The sequence below is a fragment of the Orycteropus afer genome, unplaced genomic scaffold, assembly GCF_000298275.1.
Source record: "Orycteropus afer afer isolate SDZICR_OR568_19922 unplaced genomic scaffold, OryAfe1.0 scaffold00104, whole genome shotgun sequence".
Classification (NCBI taxonomy): domain Eukaryota; kingdom Metazoa; phylum Chordata; class Mammalia; order Tubulidentata; family Orycteropodidae; genus Orycteropus; species Orycteropus afer.
In genome coordinates this window covers 7055502-7069105 of record NW_006921691.1, presented here as the reverse complement: position 1 = coordinate 7069105, position 13604 = coordinate 7055502, and the positions used below count along the sequence as shown (strand labels likewise).

At 37.3% G+C, this 13604-nt stretch overlaps 1 protein-coding gene across 1 annotated transcript in view; it reads left to right on the top strand.

The window, feature by feature from the left end:
• FAM169A (family with sequence similarity 169 member A) overlaps window positions 1-13604 on the top strand; it is a 75086-nt gene that overhangs the window by 20424 nt on the left and 41058 nt on the right. The window contains exon 5 of the mRNA XM_007943349.2: window positions 11614-11793. Coding sequence (XP_007941540.1) covers window positions 11614-11793 — 180 coding nt within the window. The remainder of the gene's footprint in view (window positions 1-11613; window positions 11794-13604) is intronic.

Genomic DNA, 13604 nt, shown 5'->3' with positions numbered 1-13604 from the left:
TCTTTATTTGCTTTAGCTACTCTCTGCTCAAGGGCAAGTTTCAGCATCTCTTCTGACATCCATTTTGGTATTTTCTTCCTTTCTTGTCTTTTTAATGACCTCTTGCTTTCTTCATGGATGATGTTCTTGATGTCATCCCACAATTCCTCTGGTTTTCAGTCATGGGTGCTCAATGCAGCAAATATATTCTTTAAATGGTCTCTAAATTCTCTTTTAGCAAGGTCAAATTTTAGCTCTGTGGACGTGTTTTAATTGTCTTCAACTTCTAGTTGAACATGCATATGAGCTGTTAATGGTCTATTCCACAGTCAGCTTCTGTCCTTGTTTTGACTGAAGATATTGAACTTTTCCATTGCCTCTTTCCACAGGTGTAGTCAATCTGATTCCTGTGTATTTCATTTGGTGATGTTCATGTGTATAGCCAACACTTATGTAGTTGAAAAAAGGTACTTGCAATGAATAAGTCATTGGTCTTAAAAAAATGCTATCATGCTATCTCCAGTGTTATTTCTATCACCAAGGCCATATTTTCCAACTACCATTAACTCTTCTTTCTTTCCAACTTTTGCATTCCAGTCACCAGTGATAATCAGCACATCTTGATTGCATGTTCAGTCAGTTTCAGACTACAGAAGTTGGTAGAAATCTTCAATTTCCTCATCTTTCTTTTTGGTGGTTGGTGCATGGATTTGAATAATAGTAGTATTAACTGGTCTTCCTTGTAGGTGCATGGATTATCTTATCACTGACAGCATTGTACTTCAGGATAGATCTTAAAACAGTCTTTGTGACGATGAATGGCATACCATTCCTCTTCAATTTGTGAGTGGCACACCATTCCTCTTCAATTTGCCATTGCTGGTATAGTATGTGTATATGTGTAACTATTCATTAACTTCAGTTTTGAAAACATCCACTGTTATTTGGCTTCACCTGTGAACTACCTTGATTCAGTTTGAAGACCCTTATTTTGGTGTAGCAGTATCAAAGAACCATTTTGAAGAAGCACAACCTAATCACCTACTTCTGTAAGTCAGGTTTTTGACACAGTGCTAAGGTAATGAGTCTATTCCGACTCAGTAAACTCATAGGACAGGGTAGAACTGCTCCATATGGTTTCTAAGGCTGTGAATCTTTACAAAAGTATGCGGCCTCATATTCCTGCCACAGAGCAGCTGGTGGGTTCAAACTGCCAGTCCTATAGTTAGCAGCCTTTAACTTTAACCACACCACCACCAGAGTGACTTATGATCAGTACTAGAGGACATATTTTTGGTTTTTGTAACCTTGATTTGAAATCCAGTTTATAATGGAAACCTTTTTTTTTTTTTTTTTTCTTTTCTTTTTCTAGTTCTCTCCTTGAGCTGGGAGCTGCTTTTCATTTGGGGGCAGCTGTACTTTAAGGCTAGGGCCCTAGGTAGAAAGGCCCTAGGCTCGGGGGCTGCTTTTTGCTTAGTGGCGACTCTGTTTTAAGGCTGTTGCCCAAAGTAGGTAGGTGTAGAGGGGTTAGGACAAACTAAGGGAGATGAACTTGTCTGCCAGTTTGTCATCCTGAGGTAGCTTACATGTCACTGTGAGGTTGGAGGCTATGCCACTGGTGTTGCAATATGCCAGTGGGGTTACCCATGGTGGACAGCTTTCAGCAGAGCTTCTGGGCTAAGACAGACGCAGAAGAAGGAAGAGGCCATCCATTTCTCAAACAATTGGCCAGTGAAAACTTTATGAATACAGTGAAGCACTGTCTGATGTATTACTGGAAAACTTTATGAAGAGCCCTGAAACATTGTGCAATACAGTGCTGAAAGATGAGCCCATCAGGTCGGAAGGCACTCAGAATTTGACTGGAGAAGAGCTGATTCCTCAGAGTAGACATGACCTTAATGATATGGATAGAGTAGAGCTTTCGGGACCTCCATTGGCTGATGTGGCAAGACTCAAAATGAGAAGTAACAGCCACAAACATCCATTGGTAATTGGAACATGGAATGTACGAGTCTAGGAAAATTGGAAATTGTGAAAAATGAAAGGAAACATATAAAGATTGATATCCTAGGTGAGCTGAAATGGACTGGTTTTGGCCATTTTGAATCAGACAATCATATGATCTACTGTGCCACAACTGACAAAGGATGACCAAAGAAGAGATGCTGCTTTTGAGTTGTGGTGTTTGAGAAGAGTGCTAAGAGTACCATTATCTGCTAAAAGTACTAACAAATCTGTCCTGGAAGAAGTGCAGCTGGAATGCTCCTTGCAAATGAGAATGGAAAGACTTGATCTCACCTACTTGGTCAAGTTTTCAGAAGGAAACATTCCCTGGAGAAGGTTATGATGCTTGGGAAAGTGGACGGTCAGTGAAGAATGGGAAGGCCCTGAGTGAGATGGATTGACACAGTGGCTGCAACAATGGGCTCAGGTATAGCAAGGATTGTGAGGCTGGCGCACAGGACTGGGCGGTGTTTTGTTCTGCTGTGCATAGGGTAGCTATGAGTTGGAGACAACTCGAGGGCACCTAACAACAACAATATAACAACAATTCTTTCCTTAAGATTCTCAGACATTTTTCTGTGAACTGTATCTGTGATTATCCCAACTTTTTGGATAGATCACTCCCTGTTTACTGAAGTTCAGGTTCAGGACCTAGTGCTTTAAAATTATTTTAAGGAATAACAAACATTGTGATATAAAATGATACAGATTGATAGTTTAGCTAAAGGCAAACATAGCTGAAATTTTTGTTGGGGAAAGATTTGTATTTTAGAGACTTGAGATTGTCCAGGTATAATTTATTTTCTTAGGAAAATGAACAAAGGCATGTGTTAATCCCATCATGCTCTGTGCTGTCTGAAACGTGTCATTTGGAAATGAGATGGCTACTAGCTGTCTGAATAAACACGTTTTCCAACAAGGGTTCTGCTTATTGGAGAAGTAGAGCTGAATCCATTCTCCATGGAGACAAAATGACAAGCCATGGATTCAGCCCTGAAAAGCACCAGAAATCTAGTGGAACTATATATAGTCAGTAAACAACTAATTGTAATTCAGGTTGTTAAGTAATGTATTTGAGCTATCAACAGTGATAATCATTGAAGGGTGAATAGTTAATTTTACCTAGAAGAAGGTGTCATTGAGAAAGTATATTTAAAAATGACTTTGAAGAGTAAATATGATTTCATTAGGCAGAGAAGAGAGGAAGGGAAAGAACATTCTCAGTAAATATATGAATGGATGGAATATAAATATATGAAGGAACAAATAAAGTCATGAAAATTCAGATTGTATTTGAGACTCTTCCCTGAATAGGCTCATAGGATTAAAGTTTGTGGGGTGAGAACAAGTGAAGATGAAGGTCCCATTGTAAGGGGTTTTAAATACCATACTAAGAAGTTTGGAACTTTATCACATGGCCAAGGAAGCTGTCAAAAGAATCTTTTGTAAGGGTGACATTAAATATTTTAGAGAGAACATTTTTGCAGCACTTGGGTAATGGGTAGGAAAATCATAGACTAAAGTCAGGGAAGTCAATTAAAAGGATTATTTTGGTAGTGCAGGTGAAAGAAGAACTAAAGCTTGGTAAGTGGCCTATTTGGGGTAGACAGAGTGCAGTGATTCTTATTGCCTGGGTATCTGGATGGAAAGGGAGAAATCAGTGATGAATCTTAAGAGTTTTTGCTTTGTGTTAGATAATAGTGAGAGACCATTAACTAAGATTATGAATACAAAAGAAGTAGGTTTAGTAATAGTGAGTTCAATTTTTACAACGTAGAGTTTAGACATACAAGGTGCTCTGGTGGTACTGTGGTTAAAGCATTGGGCTGCTAAACAGAAGGGCAACAGTTCAAACCCACCAGCTCTTCCATGGGAGAAAGATGGGGCAGTCTGCTTCTATAAAGATTTACAGCCTTGGAAACCCTATGGGGCAGTTCTACTCTGTAGGGTCACTATGAGTCAGAATCAACTCAACAGCAGTGGGACATACAAAGAGAGATGCATAGTTAGAAATCTAAGTCTGGAGCATATGAGAGAAGTGTAGATATTTATGTGGACCCCAGAAGTCAAAATAATTTCAAAGTGTGGATGAGAGTATTGTACAAAGTGAGTATGTGGAGATATTTGTGAATATTGGTGTAAAAATGTAAGTTAGTGAAAACACCCTGAGGTTATGGAATAAAACTGTGGAGGGAGTATGTGGTAACAGTGGTTTCTATCTCATGAGATGTGATCACTGACTTCCTGAAGGCTGAGGGAAATGTCAGTCTACTGGGAGATAAGAGAAAGAAGAATGTTAGCTGAGGCTGCTAGTTGTCCACCAAAAATTTGTGGGGCTTCTTATGTATTGTTGTTATTGACCAGTAGCTGCCCAGTTAGGATTATATTTTCTAGTCACTTTCACAAAGGAATGGAAGATGTGATGAGTGACATCAAGTCAAGATGGTTAAAAAGTTTTGTTTTACTTTTAAAAAAAATTTTTTTTAACCCTCATATGTCTGCTACATGCAAAGGAGCCTAAGGACTTATGGGCTGGAGAACCCACAAGATAGAAGGAACCTGGGTTCCTGTAGTCTGTTACTTTAGTGGCCTCAGTGAACCATGCTTATCAGTATTTATGCCCATGAGTAGCCCATTTAAATTTGGGCTAACACAGTTTGTCTTCTTAAGGTTTAAGAAGGCCTAGCAGTTTCCAGTTTTGCACTATTGGAAGCCGCTCACCATGAAGAAATAAAACTATTCCAAAACATCCATGCTGTGAAGAAGCCCAAGCAGCCGCATGGAATTTAACTGAGACTCCCTGTGGATACGCCCAGCTGTGCTCTTAATTATTGGCCAGTACCAACTACCTGCAGGGAATGCTGGCAGAAAGACAGTTAAGAGGGTGTTGTAGAGAGATGAGGTGCTGAGAAATGATATAGTAGGGATAGAGGTGATAAAAAGTGGTCATATTTGAGATAAGTTTGGAAGTTACTGCTGTAGGATTTCTGATCCATTTATATGGGTCGTGAAAGAAAAGAGTAAAGGATGAGTTCTAGGTTATTTGCTTTGAGCATGGTACCACAATTTGTTTGGCGAATGGTGGTGCCATTTACTGAAAAATTGGTTTCAGTAGGAGTAGGTTTTGGGGCTTCCACTTGGTAGTTGGTTATACTGTGGTTTCTTGTGTGTTGCTGTGATGCTGGAAGCTATGCCACTGATACAGTCCCAGAAATGAGCTCCTCAGGTTGGAGGGCACTGAAAGTACAACTGGGGAAGAGCTGCCTCCTTAAACTAGAGTTGACCTTAATTACATGGATAGAATAAAATTTTCTGGACCTTCATTTGCTCATGTGACATGACTCAAAATGAGAAGACACAGCTGTAAACATCCATTCATGATCAGAATGTGGAATGTATGAAGTATGAATATCAGAAAGTTAGAAATGAAACACATAAAGACCAATATCCTAAGCATTAGTGAGCAGCAGTGGACTGGTATTGCTGTTTTGAATCAGACAGTGATACAGTTTACTGTGCCAGGAATGACAAAGAGGAATGGCATTGCATTTGTTGTCAGAAAGAACATTTCAAGATCTATCTACAGTGCTGTCAATAATAGGATAATATCCATATGCCTACAAAAAAAACTAGTTAATACTACTGTTATTCAAATTTATGCTCAGTCAACATTGCGTGTTGATAATTATTGGTGACTGGAATGTAAAAATTGGAACAAATAGCATTGGTAGTTGGAATATATGACCTTGGTGATAGAAATGAGTCTGGAGATTGCATGATAGAATTTTGCATGACCAATGATTTATTCATTGCAAATACCTTTTTACAACAACATAAACAATCTCTATATATGCAGACCTCACCAGATGGAATACACAGGAATCAAATCGACTACATCTGTGGAAAGAGACAATCAAAAAGCTCAATATCATCAGTCAAAACAAGATAGGGACAGATTGTGGAACGGAACATCAGTTGTTCATATGCAACTTTAAGTTGAAGAAAATTTTAAAAAGTCCATGAGAGCCAAAATATGACCTTGATTATATCCCACCTGAATTTAAAGTCCATTTGAAGAATAGATTTGACACATTAAACACCATTGACTGAAGACCAGAAGAGTTGTGGGATGATACCATCAAGAACATCATACATGAAGAAAGCAAAAGATTATTAAAAACACAAGAAGGGAAGAGAAGACCAAAATGGATATCAGAAGAAACTCTAAAACTTGCTCTTCAGTGAAGAATAGCTAAAGCAAATGGAAGGAATGATGAAGTAAAAGAGCTGAACAGAAGATTTCAAAGGGCAGCTTGAGAGGACACAATAAAGTATTATAATGAAATGTGCAAAGACCAGGGTTGGAAATATCAAATGGGAAGAACATGTTCAGCATTTCTCAAGCTAAAAAAACCTGAAGAAAAAATTCAAGTCTCAAGTTAGAGTATTGAAGGATTCTATGGGCAAAATATTGAACAATACAGGAAGCATCAAAAGAGGATGGCAGAGTCACTGTACCAAATGAATTGGTCAACATTCAGCCATTTTAGGAGGTAACAAATGATCAAGAACCTGTGGTATTGAAGGAAGAAGTCCGAGCTGCACTGAAGGAATTGACAAAACAAGGCTCCAGGAATTGACCCATTGAGATGTTTCCCCAAATGGATGTAATGCTGGAGGAGCTCAGTCATTTATAGAGTAGAAATTTGGAAGACAGCTACCCTGGCCAACTTACTGGAAGAAATTCATATTTGTGCCCATTCCAAAGAAAGGTGATCCAACAGAAAGCAGAAATTATCAGTCTGTGTCAAGGAGCTATGGTGGAGTAGTGGGTAAGGCATTAGGCTGCTAACCAGAAGGTCAGTGGTTCAAACTCCCTGGCTGCTCCATGAGAGGGAGATGAAGCAATTTACTTCTGTAAAGATTTACAGCTTTAGAAGTGCAGTGGGGGTTGCTCTGAGTCAGAATTGACTCCATGGCTGTTGGTTTCGGCTCATTAATATCATACAAGAATAAAATTTTGCCGAAGATAATTAAAAAATGGTTGCGGCAGTATGTCGACAAGGAACTACCAAAAATCCAAGCTAGATTCAGAAAAGGATGTGGAACAAGGAATATGATTGCTGATGTCAGATGGATCTTGGCTGAAAGCAAAGAATACCAGAAAGATGTTTACCTGTGTTTTATTGACTATGCAAAGGCTTTCAACTGTGTGGATCATAACAAATCATGGATAACATTGCAAAAAATGGGAATTCTAGAATATGTAATTGTGCTCATGAGGAACCTGTACGTAGACCACAAGGCAGTCGTTTGAACAGAACAAGGGGCTATTGTGTGGTTTAAAGTCAGGAAATGTATGCATCAGCATTCTATCCTTTGACCATACTCATTCAATCTGTATGCTAATTAAATCTGAGAAGCTGGACTATGTGAAGAACATGGCATCAGGATTGGAGGAAGACTCATTAACAACCTGCAATATTCAGACAACACAACTTTGCTTGTTGAAAGTGAAGATGACTTAAAGCACTTACTGATGAAGATTAAAGACTACAGTCTGCAGTATGGATTACACCTCAATATAAAGAAAATGAAAAATCTCACAACTGGATCAATAAGCACCATCACAATAAATGGAGAAAAGATTGAAGTTGTCAAAGATTTCCTATTACTTGGTTCTACAGTCAACACCAATGGAAGCAGCAGTCAAGACATCAGATGACGTATTGCACTTGGCAAATCTGCTGTAAAAGACCTCTTTAAAGTGCTAAAGACCAAAGATGTCTCTTTGAAGACTAAGGTGTACCTAACCCAAGCCATGGTATTTCCACTCACCTCATATGCATTTGAGAGCTGGATGATGAATAAGGAAGACAGAAGAAGAGTTGATGCTTTTGAGTTGTGGTATTGGTGAAGAATGCTTTAAACACAGTGAACTGCTTAAAGAACTAACAAATCTGTCCTGGAAGAAGTGCAGCCGGAATGCTCCTTGGAAGCGAGAATGGCCAGACTTTGTCTCACCTACTTGGGTAATGTTGTTAGAAGGGACCATTCTCTGGAGAAGGATGTCGTGCTTGGTAAAATGGAGGGTCAACGAGAAAAGGGAAGGCCCTCAACAAGATGGATTGACACAGTGGCTGCAGCGATGGGCTCCAGTATAGCAGGGCAATCCTGCTATATGTGAGGCTGTCACAGGACAGAGCAGTGCTTCGTTCTGTTGTAGATAAGGTCGCTATGAGTTGGAGCTGACTCGATGGCACCTGATAACAACAACATGCAAAATTTGATTATAAATAGATTATTGGGGTCACTTGTGTAGGTTACTATTTTGTTTACATTTGTAAACAGTTTTATTGAGGCATCATTTATGTATGCTATTTACACATTTTTAGTGTATAATTCAGTGAACATTTGTATAATCACAAATTGTACAACTATTACTACATCCAATGGTAGAATATTTTTATCATCCCCCAAAAAATCCCTGTACCCAGTAGCAGGCATTTCCTGTTTCTCCCCAAATTCCTCTGCCCCTAGGCTACCACTCAGTAATCTATTTTCTGTGTCTATAGATTTGTACATTCTGGAAATTCCTTATAAATGGAATCATACATAATGTGGCCTTTTGTGTCTGTTTTCTTTAACTTAGTGTAATGTCTTCAAGGATCACTCATGTTGTAGCATGAATCAGTACTTCTACATTTTTATGGCTGAGTAATATTCTGTTGTATGGATATATCACATTTCATGTATCCACTCATCAGTCAGTGAACTTTTGGATTGGTTGTACTTTTTGGCTATTACTGCGAATAAGAACCACTATGAACGTTTGTGTAGAAGTTTTTGTGTGGACATATGGGTACATAGTTAGGAGTGGAATTGGTGAGTCATGTGGGAACTCTTAGATTTAACTTCTCAAGTAGCTGCCAAACATTTCCAAAGCAGCAGTGCGTGAGAGGCTCAATTTCTCTACATCCTCTCCAGCATTACTAACTTTTTTTTTTTTTTCCCTAGCCATCTTAGTGGGTATTAAGCATTATCTCATTGTGGTTTTGATTTGTATTTTCTTAATTGTTGATGGTATTATCTTTTCATCTGCTTATTAGCCATTTGTATATTTTCTTTGGAGAAATGCCTTCTTAGATCTTTGCCCATTTTTAATTGGGTTATTTGTCTTTTTTATTTTTCAGCTTTATTGTGGTATAACTGACATATAATTTTGTTGTTGTTACATGCTGTCAAGTTGGACTCAACTCATAGTGACCCCTCCTTGGGTTTCTGAGGCAGTATCATATGGAAGTAGATTGCCCAACCTTTTTTCCGACCAGGGATCCTAAACTTATGGAAATATAGATACTACATGCAATGCTTTAATTTAATGAAAATTTCAACTGAGGCAGCAGGTTATGTTTTGGGCTTTCTTGGGTAATTGTGCTACTTTCTGCATCTATTGATAAGTCTGAAGACCAGTAATATGGGAAGTTTTTCTGCCCTTTATTTGATTGCGCTTGTATAAGGGTTTTGGTGTAAGTGTAAGGAGCTCTGGTGGCATAGTAGATAAGGCCATTGGCTGCTAACCAGAAGACTGGTGGTTTAAACCCACCAGCCACTCCGTGGAAAGAAGATGGGACGATCTTCTTCCATAAAGATTTACAGCATCAGAAACTCAATGGCTGTTGCTATCAGTTGGAATGGACTGGATGTCAGTGGGTTTGCTTTTGGTTTTTAGTTTGTGTAAGGGTAGAACTCTGGGAAGTAGAAGTAGTTAAGGTGTAGGCAAAGGAAAAGAATCAGCATGACTTTTGAAATGAATGTGTAAATGGCAAATGAATAGAACTTTAAACTTTGTGAAGACTACTAGTTCCATAAATTGAGCATTTTAACACTATTATTCTAGAATTTACTTTTTATCTACTGGAAGGAATGTTTCTGTGAAAACAGAGAAAAATACAATTTGGGAGAAATTTCCCCATATAATTGTTATCCTTTTGTAAGAAACGTGAAGCATAAAGAGTAGTAAACCATCACAGATCTCTAAACTTTACTGAGAACCAAACTAGTTAGTATTTTCTCATTCATCTTTGTTTTGTTCTTTGAACTACTACTTCTACTACTAGACATTATAAAGTAATGTCTCTTTTAATTTCATAATAACCACCAACAGTTACTATGAGAAAATCCTGATTTCAAGGCAGTAAAAGCTGATAATAGTTTCATTAGTTTGTTGGTGAGACTTCCTGTTAGACTCATAAAAGAAATCGGCCTTAGAAATATCCTAACTGCATGTCAACAAGAATTTAACTTCAACATTTAATTAAGATCTAAGTACATTATTCTAAATTTAAATTAGTTGGTAGTCTTGGAGATTGTTAGAAAAAACAATGGAATTTTCCAATTTGATAATAAATAGTGCTAAGTATCTGATTGAATTTTAAAAAAAAGTCTTGTTATTTTTATCCATTCATCGAATGGTATGATTTCTAAAAGTCCATTTGCAAGATGTTTGTTACCTGAAATTTTATTTCTTCATTGAAGTACATTGTTAGAATTAATTAAAATCATATGAATAATTTGAGAATAATAGATTGTTTTATTTAGGCAACAGTGTAGAATTTTGACTGATAACCATGAATTAATAATAAAGTTAATGAAAAGTAGGAACCCCTACCATGATGCTCTCAATTTGTAAACTATCTTAAGACATATTAAAGGAGCTAACATATTTGTTTGGATGGTCAGAACCGACAAATGCAGCCAGTTTTAAAAATATGAATCAGCAAAGATGTATTGTAAAGAAAGATAAATTTAGATACTACTTCACATCTATTTCTCCTGCTTAGCCTTAAACATGCAAGATTGATTTAAGAGTGTATCTACAGCAAAGGATTACTGGCATAGCCATTTCTAAGACAGAAATGTTTCTAATTAGTCATAATCCTTATGGATTCGGAGAGCTAATTCACTGCCATCTTAGGTAGATGAAAATGAGACTCATTAAGGAAAAAGTAAAGGGAAGAGTTGAATGTTTGGGTACCAAGGTTGTAATTAGATACTTCATATATTATAAACTGTAATCTAGTTATCAGATATTATTTGAATTTGAAGATGTGGTAGTTGATGAGCTTGAAAGTTGTACAAGTATACAGTGATAAATTTATATTTTTAAATATACGTATATATTTGAGATAATTTACAAAATGGTAATGAGCTCTCTGTTCTATATTAGGTGATGCTTTTGACAAACAAATTATATAGCTTTTCTCATTATTACATGCTTGTGACATGATGTGTGATAACAGCTAGATGTCTTAAAGATTATAAATCATTTTGTATTATACCCAGCCCACTGCCGTCGAGTCAGATCCGACTCATAGTGACCCCTCCTTGGGTTTCCGAGGCAGTGTCACTATGGAAGTAGATTGCCCAACCTTCCTTCCGAGGTGTGGCTGGTGGGTTTGAACCGCCAGCCTTCTGGTTAGCAGTCAGATGGCTTAGCACTACACCACCAGAGCTCCTTTTATATTATAGAGCTTATAAATTTCTTTAGCTCTGTGTGTGTGTGTGTGTGTGTATGTATGGCCTTTTAATGTAAAGAATTGTTTGGTTCTGTTCTTATGACTGCAGGAAGTATATGTGCCTCATTTCTTACCCAAAGCTACCAGTTGCCAGTTCTTGATACAATGTTTGTGAGAAAGAGATACCGAGGCAAAGATTTTGGGCTTCATATGCTGGAAGACTTTGTTGATTCCTTTACAGAAGAGGCACTTGGCTTGCGGTACCCACTATCCTCTCTCATGTACACAGGTAAATGGACTAAGTTAAAAAATGCTAAGCTTTTGACACAGTGTCATTTCTGATTTGTTTTTCTAAAATAGCATAAATGTTCATATTATAGATATCAAATTAATTTGGATTTCTTGACTCTCTAAGGCTTAATTTTACAAATATGCCCTTATTTGAGATAGGTGGCTTTTTAGTTATATGATATTTAAAAAAAAAAAAAAAAAACTAAAATTCACCCTTTTAAATCATACAATTCAGTAGTTTTTAGTATATTCACAGTTGTGTAACTGTCATTACCATCTGATCATTTTCATCACTCCAAAAAGAAACCCTGTATTCATTAAAATTCACTTTGCATTCCCCTGTCCTCTAGCAACCACCAATCTGCTATCTTTATCTATAGATTTGTCTATTCTGGACACTTTATATAAATAGCTACATAATTTATAAAATATATAGAAGCTATGTAATTTATATAAATAGAATCATATAACATGTCTTCTGATTTTCCTTCACATGATGTTTTCAAGGCTCATCCATTTTGTAGAATGAATCAGTTCTTTATATATTTTTATGGCCAAATAATATACATTGTGTGGATATAACACATTTTCGTATCCATTCATTGATGGATTTTTGGGTTTGTTCTACTTTGAACACTTATGTACATGTTTTTACATGTACATATGTTTTTATTTCTCTTGGGTGTATAGCTAAGAGTGGAATTGCTGAGTCATGTGGTAACTCTATGTTTAATCTTTTGAGAAACTGCCAAACTGTTTTTCAAAGTGCTGCCCCATTTTGCATTCCCACCAACATTTTCCATTTTCACCTCCTCACATACACTTATTATTAATTAATTAATTAATTATAACCATCCTAGCAACGTAGTATCATGCTATAGTTTGGATTTGTGTTTCCCTAATGGCTAATGATGTCGAACATCTTTTCATGTGCTTATTGGCCATTTGATATGTATCTTTGGAGAAATGTCTTTTCAGATCATTTGCCCATTTTTAAAGTTTTTTTGGTTTAAGGTAGTTTATAAAATTAAAAAAAAGAAAAAGAAGTTTCAGACATACAGAAAGTTATAAGGAGGTATGCTCATGTAACATCTAGCTTGAGAAATGGATCATTGCCAATACAATGGAAGCTTCCTTCCCTAATTTAAGCACTATCTTGATTTTGGCATTTATTGTTGCCATGTATTTCTTATACTTTGGTAATATACCCTTAAACAATATATTGTGGTATTTTGCATATTTAAAAACTATACAAGTATTATGCAACTCTATGGATTCTGACACAGTTTTCTTTCTTCACTCTGCTTTATGTGCCATCCTCACAATCCCTGCTATGCTTGAGCCCATAGTTATAGCCGCGGTGTCACTCTGTCTTGTTGAGGGTCTGCCTTTTTTTCACTGACCCTCTACTTTAGCAAGCATGATGTCCTTCTCCAGGGTCTGATCCCTCCTGATAACATGACCAAAGTACGAGAGATGAAGTCTTGTCATCCTGTCTTCCAAGAGCATTCTGGCTATACTTCTTCCATGATAGAGTTATTGGTTCTCTAGCAGTCCATGGTATATTCAGTATTCTTTGCCACTGCCATAATTTGGAGGCATCAGTTCTTCTTTGGTCTTCCTTATTCATTGTCCAGCTTTCCCATGTGTATGAGATGATTGAGAATGCCATGGCTTGGGTCAGGCACACCTTTGTCTTTAAAGTGACAACTATGCTCTTTAACAGGAGCTCTGGTAGCATAGTGCCTAAGGCACTTGACTGCTAACCAGAAGGCTGGTGGTTCAAACCCACCAGCCACTCCTCAGAAG